The following is a 25,669-nucleotide window of genomic DNA, read 5'->3' as shown; positions in this document are numbered from 1 at the left end:
TTTTAAGATAATTAATCAGCCATAAGTGCAGAGTACATTAACTCATTTAGGGTCAGTAACTTTTTTTTTTTTTTTTTTTTTTAAAGAAATTAATAGTTTTATTCAGCACGAATGCATTAAACTGATCAAAAGTTACAGTAAAGGCATGCATAATATTACAAAAATTTGTCATTGTTGTATTAAGCAGTACTACTTTTACATCATTGATAATAATAAGAAATATTTCTTGAGAAGCAAATCAGCATATTAGAATGATTTCTGAAGGATCACTGAAAACTGTAGTATATGTTGAAAATTTAGCTTTGCATCACAGGAATAAATTAAATTAAAAAAAAAAAAATGAAAATTAACTACTTTTCACTGTCTATCTAACTGAATAAATGCAGCCTCTGTGAGCATGCAAGACTTCTTTCGGACTTTTGCATTTTGTAATGCATAAAAATTTGACAATAAAATAGTTTCGAACATGTCAGTAAAACTGCTTTAGTTCTAGACATTAAAGTGAGTGATCAGAGTTCCTCTTTCTCTGCAGCCTTCTGTTCATCCAGGAATTTCTTCCTTGCTTTCTCCTCCTGCAGCATATACACAAGCACAGCGTGGTAAGCGTGCACAATAAATAATTTCAATAAAGCAATCCATGTTTATTACCGTGAGAAGGACATATCTTACCTTGGCTTTGTCCTTCTTGGCTTTTTCAATCTCTTTTTTCATAAATGTTATTATAGGTTTTAGCTCCCTCTTGTCGGAATATGGCAGTACCTGGCAAATATTTTAGTATACTGATTATAAAATACTAAAGTCAAAAGTCATGGACGATTATCCTAAACAACACAATACACTAACTAATTTCTTTAGCACAAAAACTAACAATAACATGGATGTCCTAAGTATAGATTTACAATTAATTTGAGATTTAAGCAGTATAAACATGTAAGAACAGTTCATTGTAAGAGTCTGCTCACCCTCTCTGTGTAAACAGCAGGAAAAAATTTGATCAATGGGTATTTTTCTCCTAGAGGAAGGTTAACATCGTTGGCAGTGACGTCAATCTTGGCGACGACAACATCTTCATTTTCACTAAAGTGTTCAGCAAGCTCTTCCCACAAAGGAAACAAAGCACGACTGTCACTGCTCCAAGGTGCATCTATTAAAATATACAGTGTACATATGTTTAAAATGCTCATGTTTAACATGTTTTTACTCATATCTTGCTAAATGTCAGGTTACAGAAGTATAATCGTACTCTAATTTCATTTACAGATGTTTGATTAATACAGATAACTTAAAATACAAAACTACCAAAGCTAATTGCAGGCTAAGTGAAGACACATGGACCTATGATATCAAGTTGGAGCATTTAAACATATAAGGTACTTACAAAACAAGACAATAACATTTTTATCATGATTAAAGGCCACTTTTTCAAAGTTCATCCCAACCAGCTCTTTCACTGGCTGTGTGTCCCAGTTTTCAGGAATTGGCTCACTCTGCAGCTTAGGCTATAAAACAAATACATTTTATATTATAGCTCTATAAACACTGAAGTACATTCTTAAAATTATATTAAATTAAATGTAATGAAAACATTTCATGTAAAAACTAGATAAAAAAAAAAGTCCGACCAAAAGATATAGCACACTTGGTCAGATTAGTCTGAAGATCTGGGCTGAGTTTGGTGTTTGCAGAGTTAAAGCTCTAGAAGGAGTTAATAGTCAGAAATTTTAGTCTCAGAAGAATAATAATAATAACTGTAAGTTTAAGTTGGATTTCAGTAAGTTGGTTTTCTCAAGCCAACTTAATATATAATTAATAAAATCTTCCATTTTAATATCATAACAATAGTTTGTATTTTAATATATTACATTTTTACTTTTTAATTATTTGCATTTTATTTTAATAAAAGTATTTAATAGTGTTTAGTATTATATATATATAATTTATTTATTTTTTTTTTTTACATTTATTTGTAATTTAAATTAAATTCCAGTGCTGTAATTAAAGTATAAAAAGATTTTAAAATGAACTTGTTTCATTTACCTCTCTATACTCACCTTAGCTTTCCCATCCAGGTAAGTCAGACAGAACTCTAAAAGTGAGTGTGGGTCAAACTGATCAGATGGCAGCTGATATTGAATGTTGTTTGATAAATTGACCATACGGACCAGAGGCGTCTCTTCTGGCCTCACACGGAAATACTCCATAATACGGCCATTCCGCGGCTCACTCACATCAATTATCACAAACAGAACCTAATGAGAGAGTATTTCTATGCATATACGTGCGTCTATTGTTGACTTGTAAATTATTGCGTACAATCATTTTATATATTTCAAAATGATAAGCCAATCGGCACTGACCTTTCCTCTGAATTGTTCCGCAGTGGTTTCAAAAGCATTGTATATCTTTTTAAATCCTTTCTGAGTCTTATTAACAAAGAGAAGAAAATGATTCAACACCGCTGAGTTCAGGATCTTAGATGCTGTCTGTGAGGAACCCAGAAGAGAGGTTTATTTATTTTTATACATCTACTATATGTCAGAATGCCTATATATACATAAAGTCACCTTGCCATTGTACTCGGTCACAAGTTCCATCTCATACAGTCGGATAAACTGAACAAGATCTGTCTTTACTGTGCTGCTTTCCATCTCAAACTGCTTGTCAGGTTTAGACTAAAGAAAATGACAGACATGGATGAGACATTCATAACGTGCTGTAAAAAGAAGGCAACTTAGTACATTTTATTGATATGTGGAATGATAAAAATGTTGCACGATCTGAAGTGAGATTACCTTCCTGATAAGGAGAACAGTATCTCTACTGATCTCATACTTGCTGAAGATCTTATCAAGTCCTGTTACTCCAAAGGGCAGGTCAGCGATGTCAGCCGCTGTTTCATAAAACACTTTCACCATGCCTTCCTCAAGATCCTTTTAGGTTAAAAACACTGATAAGCATCATTAAAAACACTGGCCACACAACAATACAATACAACATCTGTGAGTTGTTTCTCCTTCATTTGAACTAATTCTTTTGAAATAATTTGAACAATTTGCAAAACATTTGTCAGGGCGTTTTAATGCTTTAAAATATGTTTAGTTATGGCTGATTCATTAATAAATCCTTCATGTAATGATTCTTTTGAAATATGTTCAAATTTGCAATACATTGTAAAAATGTTTAGGGGGCGCTGTTGGCCTACTTGAAATAAAATTCAAGTAAAATACACAAATAACATTAGATTGTGCAAAGACTTGGTGTTGTTTCCAACAAAGGAAATACATATCTGAATCGGCTATCAGCCAAAATTAGTTGAAAAATATTGGCATATCGGATATCTGCAAAATCCAATATCATGCATCCTCGCTTCATTTCAAAAGATACTTTTGAAACATTGTAATCAACTTTGCAAAAATCACTCATTTGCAAAAAAATTTTTTTTTTTTTTTTAAATTGGCACTTTTGTGTATGTTTATATATATATGCGCACTACCAGTCAAAAGATTGTTTATGTTTTTTAAAGAATTCCCTTCTCCTCACCAAGCCTGAAATTATTTGATCCAAAACACAGCAAAACCAGTTATATTGTAAAATATTTTTATTATGTACAATAAAATCATCAAAAGTGATGATAAAGACATTTATAATGTTACAAAAGTTTTCTATTTCAGATAAATGATGTTCTTCTGAACTTTCTATTCATCAAAGTAACCTGAACAAAAATCTACTCAGCTGTTTCCAACATAATAATAATAATACATTTTTTTTGACAAATCAGAATAGTAGAATAATTTCTAAAGGATCATGTGACTGGAGTAATGATGCTAAAAATCCAGCTTTGAAATCAAAGGCATAAATTATATATTGAAAAAATATATATTCAAATAGAAAAGACATTATAAATGGTAAAAATATTACCTTAAATAATCCCAGCACCACAAGCTCATCTTCATCTATGAATTTTTCCAGCTGTGTAAGATCGCTGATGATGTCAGTGCTCGGGCCTTTTCTTCTTTTAAGCCAAGTTAGAATAGAGGCGGAGCTCTTAAGATCTGGGGGTGGAGACACAAAACATGGAATATTGATCCTAAAAGGAACACATCCAATTTAAGAAATGCACAAGGGTTAGCAAATAAGGACAGAATTTTAGTCCACATAGGTATATTTCAACATTACCTGGACAGTACACTGGGTGTTTCTTGTCTCCAGACAGGTACAGCCGTAGTGATGGTACTATCGTGATGTTAAGGGAATCAGCAAGATCTTTTTCCCTTTTTTATATCCACTCCTCCCAGTCTCACATCAGACCCTGCTTCCTTCAGCGCACTGGCTGCTTCTCTAAACTCAAGGATGGAGCCAAGGGACTGGCCAGAAAGAGGTGCATCTATTGCAGGTACAAGAAAAAGCTGTAACAGTTTACTCCTTGTTGCAAATATACCATAAAAATACCATAAAGTGTATAAAAGAGCATTTTGTTGTGGTCCCAGATGTGCTAACTCTAATTTGCCTTCTAGTTTGCTTCTAGTCTGTCTTCTTTATACACTTATGCATCTTCATTAGTAAGTAAATAGTCATTCATCAGATGCTTTATCCAAAGCAACAAACAACCCCCCTTAAGTGAAATGATCGGCTGGAAGGCACAATGGTAATAGTTCATGGCTCATTTCTTGTGGAGATCAAACCAGCAACTTTCCAATTACCAGCTTTGAGATTCAAGCAGAACACCACGACACCATTATTCATCTGAACAGTGGCGGCTAGTGGTCTGTCAAATAGGGGAAGCTCATTTTCGGCCTACATCATAAAATTGTCTATTTATTTATTCACAAGAATGTGCCTTATTGTCATAAGTAAGTCACAATGCAAACAATCGTAAAAAAAAAAAAGCTTTAGTTTTATTATGCAAAATAGGATGTATTTTTTCTTTTAGTCAGATGCTACTATATAGTATAACTATTTTGCAATTTAAATAAGGTTATTATGGAGATTTATTTATTTATAAAGTATTTTAATAGAAATATAAGGTTTCATTATGTTATGTTAAAATTTTTCAAGATTACTATATATATATATATATATATATATATGTATTAATTTATAGTCATCCTCCATGTTAATATTTAATGTAGTAATCTATATATATATACTGATTACTACATTAAATATTAACATGAATGAATGAATGAACGATCTAAAAAAAATATTAAACTCTGTAAAAGTGAAACAAGGAATGTGGTGTATAATTGTGTGATATGTATGATGAAAATCAAGCAATTTCGCCAAGCAAATATAAAGAAATAGGTTGCAGCAGTTTTTATTTCGACTCAACTTGAGAAATCCGCGATGGGACTGAGCGCGAATAGCTTCAGCGATTCCTTATAGTACAAAATCGCTGTCAGTCAAAAGTAGATGCAATCTTTCGACAGACCCTCCAATCATCACGCAGAAGCTCGGAGTCCAGGCCAGCCCACTCCTCATTTGCTCCTCATTCACCCCCAGAGACGCTGAGCGTCCGTGGGCGGGACATAATCGCAGCGTTTATCCAATGACCGTCTAGTTTCAAAGCACTGAAAAAAAAAACGTTCAAAGCAGCCGCATTGAAGTCAATGGACGCTGGGCTTCAACGGGGAAATGCACTGTGACGCTACGGGAATGTATGAGAAGAAAATCAAGTCAGCCGACCTGCTATATCTAACTGATTCTGAACGAACTCGTCTTTGAGATGAACGTTTTCTAACGCATTTTTAGTCAATAAAATGTTAATACAATAGTACATAATTTGACCATTAATTTTGTGACATTATAGGGGAAGCTGAGCTTCCCTTGCAGTCTTAAAGAAATCGCCACTGCATCTGAAGTAGTTTAGTTTTAAAAGGCATATTAAAATCTCTGGGAAAAAAAAATCTGGGGCTCTTAATAAAGTAAAACAAGCATGACATTTACCAAAACATAGTTATATTTTTAGTTAAAATATTGATTTGTCACCTCACAGAGCTGGATTTATGACAGAAGGGCTATAAAAACACACATGCAAGAAGATATACTTACAGAAATGGACCAAAAGCTGGCTGTGTTGTTTAAGAGCTCGATTGAAGTTGCTTTTTGTCAGCACTAGAACATTTTTGTCCTCGAGGATTGCGTTGGAATCATTCTTCGCCAGAGCTTCACGTAAATACACGCACAAGCTCAAGAACAGCGTAACGTACACCTTCATACTGCCTTCAGAAGTTGAAACACACTGTTTGACCTTTGAGTGTGTGAGAAGGTATGAAGCGCTACACTGGAGTGTATAGGTGATATCAGTGTGTACTTTGGCAATGGACCGTTTACAGCCAATACGGAGAGAGATAACAATCTAACAGTTTGAGTGAATTGGAGAACAATAGTTTTTTGTGCTTTGCACACAAATCCCTGTAGTCCACAAGGCAAAGGTGTCACTTTGAAGTTTGAACTCTAAATTCAAACATAAGTGACCTTGACAAATCTGACAAGAGGTCACTGTTCATGAAACGAGAAGCTCACTTCCAGAACAAAAATGTACAGATAATGTACTCACCCAATTGTCATCCAAGATGTTCATGCCTTTCTTTCTTCAGTCGTAAAGAAATTATGTTTTTGAGGAAAATATTTAAGGAACTATCTCCATATAGTGTTTGAACATCAAAAATGCAGTTTCAATGCAGCTTCAAAGGGCTCTCAACGATCCCAGCAAAGAAATAAGGGTCTTATGTAGTAACGATCTGTCATTTTCAAAAAAAAAAAAGGTATATACTTTTTAATCTCAAATTCTCATCTTTTCTAGCTCCGTGATGCACATGCGTACTCTGTGTAATCCGGGTCAATACCGTTATGGTAGGTTGAAAACCTCCCATCTCATTTTCTTCCCAACTTCAAAATCACCTTGTAATGCTGTAGTGATCCTGAAACCTGTAATGCTGCCTTGTCGCATTTGGTGACCCTGCTGTATGTCTGTTGTTGTTTACATCAGACAACAGTGTTTTTCAGCATATAAAATAGATGAGGTTAGATATCACCAGAGTGAATTTGGGAAGCATTTAATCCATTCTGTGTGAAATAAAAGTAGTAACAGATTTTGGTAACCTGTAATGCTGTCTTGTCAGATATGGTGATCCTGCTGTATGTCTGTTACTGCTCACATCTGAAAAAAACGAGCAAATATGTGCTGGGCTTGAGAGACCGGCGATTCAGAGAGAGGTTTTGACATTTCGCCGAAGGAGACGAAATCGCCGTTCTGTACCAGTCCAATGCAGCTCACGAAGGTTAATGTTGCAATCAGTTTGTCTTTCTCCAGGTTTTTTGGAAGGCGCTGAATGGCCTGCTCCATCAATAATTAAATAACAGCACTATTCGTTTTGCTGAACTTTTCCCCCAACTTTGTATAAAAATGAAACCATAAAATGTCAACAATAAAATATTTTAGGAAATTTTATTTTCCACATTATACGTTCAAATATTTTTTCAAAGTCATTTTTCAGTATGTTCAAAAACAAAAGCAAGTGCATGTTCTCTACATATTTTGCAGCATTACTCAATAACTCGGCCACTGTACTTAAACAGCCCTGAGATCATTACACTGGCATCATTTTCATTACCTGGTCCAACACCAACAACAAAACAAGAAAAGTGCAATCTCTGGCTTTTACTAGTTCAACAGATTCTGAGTTCCTTTACATTTTCATTGCACACATTTTCATCGTATTGTAAAATAATACTGTAGTGTGGAAACCCACACCACCTGGAATTTACTATTTTTCCTTTTCAATTCATAAATAGGTCAGGATTGTGAATCTTCACTGGTAGATCACATCTGAGAAGGAGAAATGGCAATTGAGAAGGTTTGAATACATAAGAATTCACTCAAGTATCTGCCTTAAATTTTAAAGTAAGTGCATTACAAGTGCATAACACTGCATTGAGGTCATGGCTGGTCATATCATTCAAATTATAATCTCAATACTGTGAAAAACAGAAGACTTACATTATAGTTCTCATGTCCGTTCAAGATTATTAGATTTTTTTCTGCAAATAAACATTCATTTTGAAAGAGCTTTGATTCTAAAATATACAAACGAAATGTCTCCTAATCTGCTCTTTCAATTGGAATTCAAGTCCGTTTTCAAATATATGAGCTCCATCTTCATGATGTTAGGAAAAGTAACAAATTTTGCTTTAGGTAACAGCCGTCTTTCATTTCATTCTAATGACCATTAATGTAGTTTTCTCCGAGCGTTTAGACCATCAGTGTGGATCTGGCTTCCATCTGTGTCATAAAAACAAAATGTTATTTTATCTCTCAGAATAACACTGATGGGATTGTTTAATGAAATGATGGCTTAATTTGACCAATCAACATGAAACCACACTCATGACCCATTTTACTTCCAGAATTTGACAGAATTCCATCATGTAAAAGAATATTTGATGATTCAAAATATAGGAGGTCTTAAATTCATTCGGTGGATTTATCATTTTGGAAATGAATAAGGCACAGGAAACCAGGAATGTGTATTATTACACACATATACAAGTTATTCAAACGTATTACAAGTAAGTAGAGTCCATTTGGATTTCATGTTGATTTTAAAACACTACAAAACTTTAACACTGACATCATACAGTCTAGTTTATGATGTCAAAAAAGAAGAAAAGAAAAAAATCTAAACAACTAAAAAACTAAAATGAAATGAATGGTTTATTATTAAACCAAATTGTGTACCTTTGTATTTATGTCAACTATAACATCAAAAATGTAACTGTTATTGTTCACTATATGGAATACTAGAGATGTTCAGCTAAACTAAAACTCAGACTATCAGAAAACTCAAGCTAGGCATGCATTACTAGTCAAACTTCAAAGATAAACTCAAAAAAGTCAGCTAAAGAAAAAGCAGAGCCAAAGAAAGATGCATAATGCAAGCAAACATTAAAACAAGAGCTGCACAATATCGGAAAAACTTTTTCTGTGATATATTTTGTGAGATAAAAAATAAAATACAGGAATTTTCACCAGATTACTAGAATAGATGTATTTAGATTACATTAGGTTTTAATAGGCTTCATTCCCACTGTTTTTGACCAATTCATGTTTTTTTGTGATTATTAATTACATTGTTATATTAAATATTAAACAAAACAAGTAATGGTTTAATAATAATACTGTAAAATATACTTTAAATTCAAAGAATAGTAATAAAATAATTTTACTTTCTTTCTTATATTGTGCAGCCCTAATTAAGATGAACACAATGAACAATGTGAGCGTGTTTCGACTATCCCTATGAGCTTTTCCAAAGGCGTGTAAATTTACCTAAACCAAAGAGCCATGGTGTTAAAGAATGAAGAGGAGCAGGAGAAGAAACAGGGACAGACAGAAGATGAAGTGTGCTAGAGCACAGCATGGAGTTACCTGAAATTGGAAAGAGAGGAGGAGGAAGAAGAAAACACCAGGATGACAAATGCAACATTACAGCGATGGAGCAAAGTGCTTTAAACAGAGTTGTGCTTCAGCTCATCCATTCTATCCATTGCACAAAAGAACAAGAGTACAAAAACTTTGGTGTATATGAGATAGATATTATGAATTTATTAAGCCCTTCGATGTAGTTAAAGGTGAAGTGTGTCATTTTGAAATGCTAGAATGGTTCTGGAAGCGAAAACCACTTTGTAATCAATTCCATTTTGTGCAGCAATTGGAGCATAAATAACACACTCTACCTTTAAACAAACAGAGATGATGCTTACTACATTCAATGGTTATTTTCAGGATCAATATCTGCTCACCGTGCGCGAGACCGTGCTGGAAAGATCCAGGTGCTGGGCCAGGAAAAGCAGCTCCTTTGCAGGCCTGAGGCTGTCCAGGAAGTTTGGTGCCAGGGCTGAGCCCAGGGAACGGGAGAGCATGCAGGGGGGCAAAGCTCGGTAAGACACCCGGCTGTACTGTGGTGGGGTACGAGGACGGAAGGAGCGATAGAGAAGGAGTGGGAAGCGCTGGGTTCCCACAAGAGATCTCACCAGCTGCCTGAAAACAAGCAAAGAATTGTCAAAAAATTATTATTTAGTCCAACTATAAACAAAACCTTTAAAAACCTTAATGCTTCAGACAATTCCCTTCCAGACTCCAAAGTAATTGGCTAAACTTTTCGGAAGAGCATTATATAGAATAATATATGCATTAAATTGATCAAAAGTTGCAGCAAAGACATTTATAATGCTTACAATTCATAATAGTACAAAGGATTTTAAACTTTCTCTCTCTCTATACCAGTATACAGCCATACTGCATGGCTACGAGTGTGGTATTACGTATATTCATAAGTTCAACAGCATGAGTGTGTAAATACATAAGAAACAATGACAGAGTGTTTAAAAAAAAACTTGTGCAACTACTTCCTTTCTGCCATGAATTTAAACCTCAAGTTGACAGTTTAACTGCTGAGCCCAAACCTCCGTTACCAATACGAAAATGTCACTTCACAACTAGTAACGAAGGAACATGGAGTTGCTTCATTAAAAGCTTATTGTACTACTTTATTAAAAGCTCAATGTATTATGTAGAGAATTATGAGAGAGATATGGATTAAGTGTGTGTGATTACGTGCATCTGATGCAGGATTCATTCTTCAGCTCAGTTTCATATTCACAATAAAACATTAGTTTGAATGTCCGATGAGGAACTTTGTCGTACTATCCTTTTATTTGTTAAGGGTGATTTTTGTGGGGGCTTTAAAAAAAGGGGGCTTTTGTGGCTTGAATAGATGGCACAGCAGAGAGATGACAGGAATGTACTGGGCAGAGAGAGGGGGAGTGGGATCGGCAAAGGACCTCGAGACGGGAATTGAATTCGGGTCGCCGCGAGCACAGCTGTGCTACATGTCGGCGCACTAACCACAAGGCTATCGGCGCCGACCCAATGCATGTATTTCTTGTCTTTTTCTTTTTTACAACTTACTGCTGCCATAGAAACAGGGGTGTCGCCCACTGAGGTTGTAGTGAGCAATCTGGCCACTCCCTGCATCACCGATGGACAATCACCCTCAGGACCATCTGGCGGCGCTACCAGCGTCAGTTTTGGAGTCGCCTTCTCTCCAGCCTGGAACCGCTTTGACTCTGAATCCATCGCAGACTTGGTCCACAACATCTGGACTGATCCAGCTCCATCTGCAGTCACCGGACTTCTCTGAGTGCTGGTATGATGGTTTCCTTCCTTGTGGTTCTGATTAGATGGATGGGTGGAGAAGGTGGTAGATGTTTGTGTGTTTGATGGCGTTTTGGCAGTGGTGCTCAGAGTGGCTTCAGGTTGCATGCTCACAGGCACACTTAGACGCTTGCGTTTCAGTGCTGGTGGGCCCTGAATTTCGGGGTTATTCTTACTGTCCTCAGTGGCAGTGCTGACCTGTGCATTTAACATTGGAAAGAGCAAGGTTTGGAAAAAGACGATTTTCCTAAAGAATGCCTCATGCAAGACTGTACTCTGCGACAAGGGTTTGCAGTGTTTTCTGATGTACCTTTTTCATTTTTGTTGTACCTATTGGCTTCTTCCTTGCCCTGTAAAATGAGCAGAAAGGGTCATTTATTTACATGAACTTTGGTTAAAGGTTCCACTTGTTCAATTCTCATAAGAGAATTAGAAAAATAATGAACCATTTTCTTCAGATTCTTTCAGGTTGGCTAAATATCTAGGAAGTCTGCAATAGTGTAAAATCATACTTACACAACACCAGTGATGTGGCCATGTGCTTTTCGGGTTTCTATAAGCAGAATCCTATTAAGAACATTACAGAAAATCACAAAATTGTTAATGACGACTATCCTTTTTTCAATAAACATTTTGTATGGTCTTACAGTACATGCATGAGGTTTTATATCTAATAAGGCATGAACGCTGATGGTCGATTTTTTTATTTGCTTATTAGATCAGATACTAAAAAAGTAATACATTTAATCAATAAGAATGCATTCATCAAAAGTGACAGTAAATACAGTAAGCGACAGTAAATAAAATAGCTGTTATTTTTAACGTTCTATTCAAAGAATACAAAATAAGTTTTTCACAAAATATTAAGCAGCACAGCTGTTTTCAACATTGATAATAAGAAATGTTTCTCAAGCAGCAAATCAGCATATTAGAATAATTTCTGAAGGATAATGTGACACTGAATAATGATGCTGAAAACTCTCTGTCGAGCAACAGACATCAACAGAACAAAGGGATGTTGTTATCAACTACTTGCAAATGTTTATTGTAAATGTAAATTACGAACAATTTAACAGGACTCGGGAATTTCAGTGTTAATGACTTGCTTTGTGTACCTGGATTGCATCCATCCTTTAGGCCAAAGTGGTTTAACATCAGCCTCTAGGAATGCTTTCAGATACTCTTCTAAACTAGAGCATGCGGGCGACTCCAAATCATAAATTATCATCTTCAAATTGACAATCTCAAAGAGCAACTCCCTGCAAAAGTCCATACAGTGATATTAGTTTATACTGATAATCAGTGTTTACATAATTGAATTATGCTTGACTTTTTACAAGATCTGGTGTTCATTAAAGCATTTAATAATCATGAACACCCAACCTGATCTCTTCGTTCCATTTGAACCTCTTGCGAGGCCCAAACACTCGTTTTCCACTCCTCTCCTCTTCTTCCTCATCGGAGCCGTCAATCACCTTCTCTTTCTCAGCCTCGAGTCTTGAAACGCAAAAAGTACATAAAATCAAATCTGAAGTTGCATTCCAATATAAAGTCAATTAAAACGCAAGTAAAAGTGATTGAGATTTTACGCATTAAAATGACTGATTACTTGGCAGCTCTGGCTTCAGAGTGAGCTTGGCAGTGATTCTGGAAGCGGGTGATCTGTTCTGGCATAGACCTGGCAACCGCATTCTCCAGCTTCTTCAGCAGCTCCCGCAGCTGTTCATCCTAACATACATGACCAGCACATTAAGCGTACAGAGACATCAAACTGGTTTCCATTTTTTGTGGGGACATTCCACAGACATAATTGTTTTTACACTGTACATGTTTATACTGTATTTTCTATCCCCTTACCCTAACCCTACACCTAAACCTATCCCTCACACAAACCTTTCTGCATTTTTAGATTTTCAAAACACTTCATTCTATATGATTTAAAAAGCTTTTTTCCTAAATTTTGTCTCTTATTCACACCAAGGCTACATTTATTTAATCAAAATAAAGTAAAAACAGTACTATTGTGAAATAACATTACACTTTAAAATTACTCTCCAATTTGAATATATATCTTTTAATTTTTAAAAATATTTCTGTGATGCAAAGCATTTTCCAAATGCTGTATTTTAAGGATCATTACTTCATTCTTCAGTGTCAGATGATCCTTCAGAAATCATTTGAATATATTGATTTGCTGCTTGATATACATTTCTTATTATTATCGATGATGGAAACAGCTTAATATTTTTGTAGAAATGTGATACAGGTTTTTTTTTCCAGGATTCTCTGATAAATAGAAAGTTCAAAATAACAGTGTTAATATGAAACGGAAATCTTTTGTAACATTATAAATGTGACCCTGAACCACAAAACCAGTCACAAGGGTCAAATTTTGAAATTGAGATTTATACATTATCTGAAAGCTTTCAAAAATAAATAATTTTTACTTAAATAAAAAAAAATGTAAATAATAATTTATTTGTTAGGATATGACAATATTTGGCTGAGATACAACTATTTGAAAATCTGGAATCTGAGAGTGCAAAAAATAAATAAATAAATAAAATAAATATATAAATAAATCACCTTTAAAGTTGTCCAAATTAAGTTCTTAGCTATGCATATTACTAATCAAAAAATACGTTTTGATATATTTACGGTAGGAAATTTACAAATATCTTCATGGAACTTGATCTTTACTTAATGTCCTAATGATTTTTGGCATAAAAGAAAAATGTATAATTTTAACCCATTCAATGTATTGTTGGCTATTGCTACAAATGCACCTGTGCTACTTAAGACTGGTTTTGTGGTCCAGTGTCACAAATGTCAAAAACTGACTGACCTGAAACCTTCTAACATTATGTTATGGAATCTTCATTCTTAAATCATTTTGATAAATTCAGATCAAAGATAAAGATTTTGCAATAAACTGCATTGATGAATTATGTAAAATAAGACCAGGAGCAATGGTACATTTTTTACTAATTAGTTTGAAGTGGTTTTTGATGGGTTGGTGATGTTGCTATGCTGAAGTGCCATGCTGTTTTGTAAGTTCACAGACCTGCTGTAGATTGTGGAGTTTTTTGGCTCTTTTAACCAGAGTGCCTTTGCTGCAAGACAGCTGTGATGCCAAGTATGAGAAAATTCTGGATCGTACTTTCCCACTAAGCTGCTTAGAGTTCACCTCCACACTGAACATACAAAAAGACAGAAGGTGAAAGAATCAATATGAGACAATATATTGTCTTAAAATACAATCAACACAGATAAATAGAGTGCTTGGCAAAATGTAACCCGTTATATAATAAATCTAACGTGACTTACTCTAGTAGAACACTATTGAGCTCTGAAGACAAAATCTCCATCTTGTTTTGTCCTTCAATTTTCTTGACAGCCTAAGGAACAAAAGTCACATATTCATGCAAACCTGTCTAATCTTCTCTAAAGCTGTAAGAGCAAACAATACCTGGGAAAGTTCCTTAATGTGTTGCTCTAGTGTAGGTGGCAGACCGTCTGGAAGTAACGTGGGGGGTTTCTCAGTGACGGACACTATCAGAGCCTCTCCATTATCTTCCAGACTTGGAGAGCAGACGTTCTGTGGCTCCGCCAAGAGTCCATCTAAGTCAAAGTCCTGCTCTGCTGCTTTGACTGCCTGAAGGAGGTCATCTGCACTAGCAGAACCAATGAGTGTGAGAAGAGGGTCAGCTGATATGGGCGGTTCTTGAACCTCGTGCATGATGTCATTGAGAGCATGTGGATCTCTCTCTCTAGTGTTGAACATCTGCAGCTGCTGAAGCTTTTCCTTGTGGAACTTCTTCAGCATCTTATCGATACTTAGCGGCTTCTTGTGTTTCTTCTTCTTTGCAGATGATTTGTCTGGTGGGGTGCTGAGATAGAAACCAGAAGAAGGAAAGAGCAAACAATGAGGGCATTTAAGAAAACTCAGTGAAAGCCTAAAGGATTATTCCTAAAGGATGTTGTGAAAAAATACTGTTTTCTTATGAGTAATCATTGGAATCTATGCAGCAGCAAAGACCTTTTTCTGACTTCCTCCTCTTCCTTCTTAGCAAGCATGTCTTCCTCTTTCTTTTTCTTCCCTGCCTTCTTGTCTTTTCCTTGCTTAAGCTTTCGTTTCTGAGAAAGGAGAAACGTCGGGAAAGTAAGATATCATAATGTATGGTGACAAATGCATGTGTTCATATGTTGAACAAAGATTGTACACAACAAACTGCCGCTGCTGTTTTTGCAAGAAAGGACTTTAAATGTGTTTGCACACCTTAGGTTTAAAACCAACGTCCTCAAAATCATTCTCGTTCTCCTCTCCCTCATCAGAGGCTGGCCGGAACTGCAGAGTTCCAGAGTTGATGTAAAAGCCTCCATATCTGGTGGTGAGACAAGCTGGGACGAGCTCATCATACTGTGACGTGCAATGGCAGCAGAGAAAAAGAAGACTCGAGTAAAACATTCACTTGTTCTATAAAGATAACAATCTGATAAAAGTTAGTTTTATTATCTGTCTTAAGCTTACAGCCTCAGAGTTGTCAATGAATGAATCAGATTCATCATATCCAAAGCCCATATCCACCAGGTCCTGTAATCTGTCTTTTTTTCTTTTGCCAGCTCCACCCTAAACAAGAAAAGGAAGGATATTCATGTATAGAGGACTGCACATGTCACAGTTTGGTCAGTTACCTGGAAGCACAGCCATATTGGCGATACTCGGATGTAAACAACAGCATGGACTGCATGGTTGATGTATTACAGAATATGTTGTTCTGCTAATTTATGCTGTCTAAACCACAGAGCTGCTAAATCATAGAGAAGGACTTAGTAAACAGGAAAGGGTACAACATTTTGGCAAACTAAAGTTAATAGGTGCTAAAGATATGTACAAGCAGTATTAATAAAGAAATTCGCCTAACATTCACCTACCTGAACAGAAATGATAAGAACAAACACAAATGTTGTTAAGATTCTTGCCCTGGAAATCATTTTGGCCAACCACAAATGCCTTTGGTCCTCAGACAGTTTTTTTGCACTCTTCTCTTTGATTTGTTATAACTTTTGTCAGTCTGTATCTCAAAATGTTTTTCCCAATTACTACAGCCCAAAACATGACAATAACCAACCATTTTCAGCAGCAATAATCAGCAAAATATGCAAGTTGTATTTGGTTTAGTGGCATTGTTTACGTCCGCCAATATGGCCGATTGATGACTAGTCAGGAAAACACTCTATATCTTAAATACACACACATGCATAGGCCTACAAATCACTAAATTTTACATATTTACCTTGTCGAATCATATTAATACAAGTGCAGTGTAATTAATATCTGGATATATTGATATAAATGTGCAAATATTTTTTATTTCATTTTAATTTATTTATTTGCTTTTTAACTTTTGAAATGTCCTTTGTGATAAAGCTAGAAATATAATCTTACTCATACTCACATATTTTGCTTCAAACTTCTTTGCAAGTGCCTCCAGTTCATCTCTCTCCTTGTCCTCCTCCACCTCTTCTAATGTTTGTGGTTTCTTTTTCTCAGTGTTTTCCTTAAAATGAGAAATCAAGGCCATGATTTTCCTAAATCCACCAGAACTGGTTTAATCCTCAAGGATTTGTAGGCAAATAAACAACAACAGCAACAAAAAGCAATTAAAACCATTTTAACTAAATACTGGTAAAATACACATACCAGTTGCTGAACACACAGCAACATTTTTGGCAGGAGTTAGATAAAGATATATAGGTCTAGATATTAAATATTAAATTTAATTCTACATTTAATTTTTAAATCCCCTCCAAAAAACAAACAACAAGGTTGATGTTTACTTTGACACCACTGCTAACACTTCCTGATCAAAAGTAATTTTCTAAGTATTTAACTTGTGACCTTTTCCCCTCAAAATTTCAAAAAAGTTTTGATTGAAAATTATTCAATACAAACTCAAAACATATATTTTGCAGTATTTTTTGTACTTGTAAACATTGTTGAATTTTTGCTTAAAATGCCCAAAAATCATGATTTCCATAACAAGTATGAAATTCAATGACAATGCTTGTTTACTTTTGCGCTGATCAAATCCGGGTAGCTAAACTCCGGGCAGCGCTGTTCATCCGACTCAAAGAGTTTTAATTCCACTCTTGTTGCAGCAAGCAGGGGTGGCGGCGATCCAGTCGCTGGCGTCGGGGCAGGTAAACCCTGTTTGACAGGCTGGTCACTGGCATTGGGGATGGCGGGAAGAGGAAAGTGTGCATTGCTTGAGAGCGCGGTGAGGTGAATTCTTCTTGGAGCGGCCATTGCTCAGACCGATAGCAACACTCCACGATTCTTCCCGAACAGGTGCGCGTTTGCTTGATTAATTATGAACCTGTGAAGCCAATTGAAGTAAGTGTCACTTTCCGTCCTTAAAAGGGACTTGAGGGCAAGCAACGCTTACCAACCATGCTCCTGGAGTTTGTATGTTTCAGCTGACAAAACCTTTTTACGTCTGGACTGGCGACGAAGGGAAGCATGTAACTTTTGGGTTGCTGTTATTTTTGTAGACTAGCATAGATATTTTTTTTTTGACGGAAAATATCAAACCGGACCAAACGGTTACTACTTTAGATTTTTTTTTTTTAATGATTTGATTTAAATACAAAAATAAACAACCACGTCACAGTACATTGTTTGACGGGCGTTTTTTTCCTTCTAAATTTTGGCCAACGCCAGTTTATTTACTAACTATCAAAAATATAACAGCCTACGTAAATTGTTTAAGATTGAAGAAAGAGACGTTTTTCTTTCCTCACCAGAAATTATATCAACAGCTTCTACAAATACAAATTAATATGAAAGTCGATGTTAACTAGTCTACAATACAGGTAAGAAGCCTTAAAAAGCGCTGATAGTAGAGCTTAAAACTGCGCTTAAATTATATATATATATATATATATATATATATATATATATATATATAATATATATTTATATAATATATATATATATATATATATATATATATATATATATATATATATATATATATATATATATATATATAATAATTTAAGCGCAGTTTTAAGCTCTATATATATTATTAAGATAATATAGCCTAAAAATAGACAAAACCAAAGTTTGCTTGGCCTTTATGTATCTCTCCTCTTGTATATTTGGTAAACTCTTTGGTCTGAAAGATGTAGGCCTGTGGCAAAACATTTTATAACGATTTATGTAATACCAGATTGAAAGTGGTAGAGGTTCTTTAAACGTCTCGATGTGACGCCATGACGCAACTGCGGCGTAGTGAAAATACATATCAAATACATTTTCTAATACATATCATCGACTATGTACGATGAAAACGTTAGCACAAAATATTAACAACTTAATATATTTTTAGAGCGTAGTTTTGCTTGTTGGGCGCTAACGGGTATATAGCCTATCAGTATGTTTTGCAAAATGTCTCCTGGAACCGATTTGAGAGCTACGGATAGACACTAGTGCATCTGGAGAAAAAGCTAGAAATAAAACATACCACGGATGTTCATCCATGTCACGTAATAGTGAATCATCGATATTCTGTCTTGTATGGCATGTTCTGATGAAGTCTCCATCAGCCAGTCTCTTCGAAAGCGTTCGTTTCATTCTATCTCCGCGGCCCTCGGTGAATCGCGCAGCCGTTGTCACGCCGATAGTCGAATACTCTCCATAAAGCATTCGCTTGAGTTATCATGGCAATGGAGAATCTTTCGTTTTCGGATGCAGAGCGCAAATAGGAGTCAGACGGTCTTTACCTCCAATATGGGTTTGTCGATGTTTCACCTTGGCGATCTCAAGCCTTTCTGTTCGAACTAGTATTGACGACCAATTATACTGGTAGCGATACGTTTTTACTAGAAAAAATTTCATCACTGATATGGACACCCACAACTATTTCCAAAATCACAGTTCACTGCTCTCATTGGACGGACCACTGTCTAGTCAGTGTAGTCGTCATCATCATGCGCCTGAATTTTCATTAGGAAATGAACATTATTGTACTGTTACACTAGTCATGTTATCTCACATTGTTAAGCTAATTATGTATACTGACAGGTGAGGTTGGAGAACAGTAGCCTACTGATAGACTGTTGCTGCAACTATTGCGTTTATGAAATCGTGCTTTTCTGATTTGCCATATCTTCATTATAAACAAGGCGTAATGTGTTGGTGTTAACCTAACATTAGCTGAATTGTAGGCTACTTGGATTTAACTAATGCTCTGTACTATCGTGCAAATGCAACACCGTGCCGCTGTCCATGGTGCTGAATGGATACTGTCAGTTTATATACTATATACACTAAATAGGACTACTCACGGACGGACGAGTTTGCCAAATGCACTGCAAGTGTAAAGAAATGCACTTCCGAATATACTATATTTGAAGTGGTTATGGCCCAATTCTGTTTCCCTGAAATATTAGAAGCTGTCTGTTTGTTTCTCTTTAAGTGTTCTAGTCAAAAAATCTAATTAAAAAGATCTGAAGAATATGTAGAAGCGTAAGAAGTGTACATTTATACATTTAATAATACTCTAGGCCTATATTTAACATAACATTTAAATAAAGTTATTAAATATTAAGATAATACAAATGTGTATAGGAAAAATAGCCCAGTTTAGTCTGATTTCGATCCAATCCAAAGAGGTGGGGAAAAAAGACATCTGATTTGACGTTTTTATTAATTAAGGAAACTTTTAGTTTCAAGCTTCTGCTGTTTGGTTGTGAAGGTGACCAGTAGATGGCAGCAGATTTCTTAAAACGGAAGGGAATGAGTGTTGTTTAAAGTACTAATTTGGAATGTGAGCGTCATTTAATACATACAGACAAAGTCTTACTTGCATTTTAGGTCTTCATCATTACCGGATAAAACAGGTACTAATAAATAGTTGGTGTACTACTATCTGACCGTGGACCACAAAACCAATCATAAGGTTCTTTTTTTTTAAATAAATAAGCTTTCCATTGATGTATGGTTTGTTAGGATAGGACAATATTTGGCTGAGATACAACTAGTTGAAAATCTGGAATCTGAGGGTGCAAAAAAATCCAAATATTGAAAAAAAAAAAAAAAAATTAAAGTTGTCCAAATGAAGTTCTTAGCAATGCATATTACTTATCAAAAATTTGGTTGTGATATATTAATGGTAGGAAATTTACAAAATATCTTAATGGATCATAATCTTTACTTAATATTCTAATGATTTTTGGCCTAAAAGAAAAATCAATAATTTTGACCCATACAATGTATTGTTTGTTCTTGCTACAAATATACCTACGCTATTGTGACTGCTTTTGTGGTCCAAGGTCACATATGGGATGATTAAAAAACAATGACTAAAGAGATATTGACAGGTTTTTTAGATCATGTCATTCTCAAAATGTTAATGTGATTCTTATTCTGGAATTGTGTCCACTGGACATAACTGTTTTTAAATTATTATTATTATATTGTTAATTTGTCTTTCAGAGTGTTTGTTACCACTGCCTGTACAACAAATTGCCCCTCTGGGATAATACAGATAAGCTGAACCTTAAGTAATGCTTTGCAACAGATAAAAGTGTGGAGACTGCATCTTAATAAGGAATGCATGAGTCTGTGGCCTTTACATGTGACACTTCATCATTCTCTTAAAACATGTTACACTTGACCACTGTCACTTGTCTTTTGTCTAATATAGCACAACAGTTCTCAAACCTGGACTGCACATTTTGCACATCTCAAACCCTTTTTGTAGAAGGGAGAAACTTTTGTTGATAGGGAGAGAGAGAGAGAGTGTGTATAGGACTGGATCTGCCAGATGGTAGCACACCTGGTTTATCATCACGACCAACCAGTGTCTCTCTCTAATATTACACATGAATGATAGACAAGATCAGTTTAAAGCGTCTGGCCATTTCACACAGATTGAACAAGCATCAGGAAGGTCAGGTCATTTTAGCGACTTTATAATATTGTGGTTCGGTCTGCTTTTCGCTCCCTCCAGTGGAAATTTCTAAGCCTACTCTTTAGCTCCATTAAGATTCACCTCACCTTCTTCGCTACGGGCGCTCACCGTGGAACGAGCCTCTTATGAATCGAATTTGACAGTCACAAAGGCGTCATAATTGCAGTCTGTCGCATTCCATTCCATGTTAACATATCACAAACTTATTCAAACGTAATTCGGGACGCATATGCTTTCGCTATCTCTCTCTCTCTCTCTAGCAATTATAAATGAATTTCACGGTGTAGGCTTTTAATGCTAATAAGATCCCCCTCCCCGCTGGCTTGCGAACGAACAGGCCAGTCTCACTGACAAACAGGGCGCGAAAACCCGTGGTGTGCGAGAGAGACATGGATGGCCTCAGAGAGAGTGAGAGAGAGGGGACAGAGGATCAGATTGCATCTCTTTTGTTTAACCAGACTCCTGTTTCAATGAGCTAATGGAGCGGAAGAGATTGGCGCCCCGCGGCTTGAGAAGGCCGACAGAAGCGCCGAATTAAAAAAGGTGTCAATAAATGTGTGAAAGACAATGAGCTAAAATACACACGCTTTATAGGGAGGACAAAGAGGGACAGATGGAAAGTGAGGAGGGGGTTCCGACCAGTGACAGGACCCCTCAGCGTTTCATCAGAGCGCAGAGAGAGTTACAATATTGTCCCGGGATGATTTAAGGCGCTCTGGGACTCGGGTCCCCAAAGTGAATAATTTAGTCCTTTTATTAACTTGAGCAAACATGAGCTGTTTTTAATTAACCAGTTAGATCCGAGCACGACCGCCAAATGCATCCATCAGTGGGTGGTTCAAGAAAAAGCTTCATGTAGAACAAGTTTGACTTTGCTTCAAAGAGATTTGGGGAAGATACTTACTCCCACAGCTGCTAATTTTAGTGGTATGAATGTGTGCAGCATAATCATGTGGTATAGTTGCTATATCAACGATATCATCATAATCTAGCGTATAGGCCGATCTGAAGTTTATGGAGGACGCGAGGACTCGGATCGCCACTAGGAAGCGCTGTGAGTAGCCTAATTAAGCAAAAAATTAAGTACATTTAATTAGGCTTGGGTTCCATAAACACAATTATGTATTTAATTGATTGGCTCGTCTAATTATTCTGTCGCACAATTTACACCCCCTTTACTTTGCTTAACTGTTCAACATCACTAGGAACCATCTTTTGGTATAGCCTACTGGAGAACAAATGATAGAAAATAATGTTTTCTGTATTGTTATGAAGTTTACTGAAAATATGCTTTTGTATTATCCTTCATTTAACCTAGCGAGGCCGATGAACACACACACACATACACACAAAAGCTTTTTCGAAGCTATAAATAAAAGAAAAAAGATTATCAGAGTATGCTTTGCCTGTTTTGTCTTTTCACTTCAAAATTTCATGTTTAATAATTAAATGTGCTACCTGTCGTTTCTTTGTAAGTATGTGTGAAATCTAGGCCTACTGATATTTTTTCCCAATGTAGTCTGAAGTTTGAAGACAAATTAATAAATCTTATCCACCTTTTTCTTCCCGTAATAGTGGGCGCGGTCATTTGTAAATTTTATGGGTCTGGCTTCCGGTCTCATCAGCATCCAGCTATTTTTAGCTTGTTTTGCTGCTTGATATAGCAAACTGGTGTGTCTTACCATATTATTTAATGTGTTATCCTAATTATGAGCACACTGGTTTGGAATGCAAGTTTTACCGTTTACAGCACGTTGTTGTTATTCTTTTATTTGCCTATAGTGGCTAATGGACAGGAAGTCTCATCTATAGGTTTACTTCTGCAATAAAGGAAAAGGTGGGTAAGACTTACACATTATTTTGGGTGACTTTTGGAACAGACACATCAAGTTTAAGTGTTTTTATTATGTTTCACTATAATAAACGAGAAACTCAAAATGTGCAGTTCTGTACTCCAGGTCCAGGATTACAAGACTGTTTTGTACACTGTTTTTGGAGGAGGCCGAGACAAGAAGCACTTCTGGAAGACAAGGGGAGGCCAACGAAGGCAATTCATTAAGCAGCAGAGTTAACCTGCCTCGCCTTAATTAAAACATCTTCGCTAGTTTACAGTGTGGATACTGGGGCGTCTCTGGGGTGTTGGGTTTCCTGCGCGCAGCAGATGGCCGCGCCGGCCGAAAATAATAGTTGACGCTCCTCCTCCCATGCCTCATTGTACCCGATCCGAACAACCGTGAGCCCGCGAGCCACCGGGGGATTAGAACAGCGTGGATAACAAAGAGATATTAACTATTCAGGGCCCTCACGAAAGACCGCGGTCAGTGCACATCAAGAACCTGATTGATATCCAGGCGGATGACACGAGTCACATGACGTGTGGGAGATTTGTTTATGTAGAGAGAGCGAGAGATGGGTGATCCCGAGTTGTCCAGCACTTCTTGTCATATGTCTTCACTGACAGATTAAAAAATGATGAGAGGGAAGTTCATCATTTAACTCTTTAAACCATTTCTTTCTTTCGTTTTTTTCTATTTATTTATTTACTTAGTACTTACGCTTTGAAAATAATTTTTGTAACCAACTTTTAAAAAAGATATTATGTTGTCATGTGACTAGAAAGAGCTTCTTTAGAGCCCCATGACGGTGCTTTCTTTTCTGTTTTATGCAAAATACACGTTTTGTTCAGAAAATGCATTATGGTATGTGTTTAAAAAGAAGTTTTATGTAAAAGTTGTGTTTGAAACTTTTTTTTTTTTTAATAATTAGGTTGTAATAAAAATATTTATGTACTTGATCTTTTTTTTTGTAATAAATGGTGTAAACGTTTTTGAAAAATGTATGAAACCAATATCATCACAAAGAGTAGAGTTCTATGAACTGGCCACGTGTTTTAAAGTGTATTGTTTATTATTATATATAATATAATAATGCTTCTTTTGTTATCTTGGGCATCCTTATTTTTGTCACTGACCCTTATATCTTTAGATATTACATATTAGATGACCCTGGACCACAAACCCAGTCATAAGAAGCACGGGGTAAATTTTTAGCAATAGCCAACAATACTTTGTATACATCAAACTGATCGGTGTTTCTTTTATGCCTAAAATTATTAGGATGTTAAGTAAAGATCAAGTTCCATGAAGATGTTTTGTAAATTTCCCACCGAATATATATATATAAAAACTTAACTTTTGATTAGTAATATGCATTGCTAAGAACGTCAACTGGACAACTTTAAAGGCGATTTTTGTTTTTTTTTTTTTTTTTTGTACCCTCAGATTCCAGATTTTCAAATAGTTGTATCTCGGCCCAAAATCGTCATATCCTAACAAACCATCAATGGGAAGCTTATTTATTTAGCTTTCAAATTATGTATAAGTCATAATTTAAAGTAATGAACCCTTATGACTGGTTTTGTGGTTCAGGGTCACATATAGTCTTGCGTACTTTTTGACACCTTGGCACCTTACAGTACGTCAGTATAAAACCACAAGACGCTAGGTGGCGATAAAGGAATGGTTTCTTTTCCACATGACAGTTGAAGTTTTTGACAGCTGTGATACCTGTGCGCTTGATCATCAATGAAGTCGTGTCACAGGTCTTTTCTGCTCATTTTCCTCATTTTTCCTGGAGATAGATAGAATCAATATGCTTTTAGCACGAACGCGAGCGTGTGTGCACAGTGACACACAGGAGCGCGCACTCCCACGTGCAATTGCCACTACATTAATGTGTCCTTCAGTTTCAAAGTGATTAAAGGGAGAAAATAGTGGACTGTAAAAATATGTAAATTACTCCCACAAAGGCTCCGAAAAAATTGGCGTCATCGCCATTGCTCGAATGATATCATTACTATATTTTGAAAATGTTAATCTGTTCAGTGGATTTCCCTGGGGAGGCAAGTAAATTAGTTCTATTTCCGTGCATACCAGTGCGAGGCAACGGGAAGCGACAAGCACCTTCGATTCGCTGATTACAATTAGACAATCCCTGCTCGGGGTCCGTCAAGCATTGATAATTTTTGGCATATTAAGCACGTTTTAGCAAAAGGTGATAAGTCAGTTTTAATTGAAATGAAATTATTACTCTAATAGAAGTTTGAGTTATTGTTATTAAAAGGATTCCGTTTTGCCCTACCTCATAAATGCAGACCAAGGTAAGATTTCTGAAGGGCATTGTAGGTTGTCAAGGCTGAATAAGGTAATTTGAAGGAGAATTACGTTTTTTTTTCTCTCTCCCTCTCTCAATCAGAAATGAATGAATTAAAACGCGGAATCAATCGCTGTTACTTTCTGCTTTCTCTGCAGTCAGCCCAACAATTGCAGATAATTAGTGCGCGGGAAAGTTTTAATTGCATGATTAGCTGAGCGGGATTAGAAGGAAATTTGCCTGGTGGGATAGCCTAGTTTCCCGCTAAAACACCAAACTCTGTGCTTGAGTGAAACACAAACACAGAAAGGAAAATCATTTT

At 36.0% G+C, this 25,669-nt stretch overlaps 2 protein-coding genes across 5 annotated transcripts; both read right to left on the bottom strand.

Moving 5' to 3' along the window:
* Window positions 1-107: 107 nt before the first annotated feature.
* On the bottom strand, window positions 108-6,252 carry zgc:136472 (uncharacterized protein LOC678514 homolog). Its single transcript, XM_051115742.1, is given in 12 exon segments — window positions 108-572; window positions 670-759; window positions 963-1,144; window positions 1,379-1,499; window positions 2,052-2,249; window positions 2,358-2,483; window positions 2,565-2,672; window positions 2,793-2,930; window positions 3,919-4,052; window positions 4,177-4,270; window positions 4,272-4,384; window positions 6,049-6,252. Coding segments are annotated over 12 exon segments (1,533 nt in total). The 5' UTR covers window positions 6,215-6,252; the 3' UTR covers window positions 108-509.
* A 1,206-nt stretch (window positions 6,253-7,458) lies between these two features.
* Window positions 7,459-25,415, bottom strand: ubn1 (ubinuclein 1). 4 transcript variants are annotated; one of them, XM_051119500.1, is made up of 18 exons: window positions 25,336-25,415; window positions 17,292-17,595; window positions 16,675-16,776; window positions 15,747-15,845; window positions 15,495-15,635; window positions 15,255-15,352; window positions 14,685-15,105; window positions 14,543-14,613; window positions 14,280-14,409; window positions 12,825-12,943; window positions 12,599-12,712; window positions 12,331-12,474; window positions 11,732-11,782; window positions 11,526-11,565; window positions 10,970-11,413; window positions 9,802-10,039; window positions 9,329-9,427; window positions 7,459-8,281 (listed from the first exon to the last, which is right to left on the bottom strand). In XM_051119500.1, exons 2-18 carry the CDS (start codon window positions 17,523-17,525, stop codon window positions 8,229-8,231), a joined length of 2,598 nt encoding a protein of 865 aa, XP_050975457.1. In that variant the 5' UTR covers window positions 17,526-17,595; window positions 25,336-25,415; the 3' UTR covers window positions 7,459-8,228. The 4 variants fall into 4 exon arrangements, with proteins under 4 accessions (XP_050975457.1, XP_050975449.1, XP_050975473.1 ...); XM_051119492.1 differs by lacking the exon at window positions 25,336-25,415 and adding an exon at window positions 18,745-19,162; XM_051119516.1 differs by lacking the exons at window positions 12,331-12,474; window positions 25,336-25,415 and adding an exon at window positions 18,745-19,162.
* Window positions 25,416-25,669: the final 254 nt, after the last annotated feature.

This window comes from Labeo rohita, chromosome 1 (genome assembly GCF_022985175.1).
Source record: "Labeo rohita strain BAU-BD-2019 chromosome 1, IGBB_LRoh.1.0, whole genome shotgun sequence".
In the NCBI taxonomy this organism is placed as follows: Eukaryota; Metazoa; Chordata; class Actinopteri; order Cypriniformes; family Cyprinidae; genus Labeo; species Labeo rohita.
This window is presented reverse-complemented; position numbering and strand designations above follow the sequence as displayed.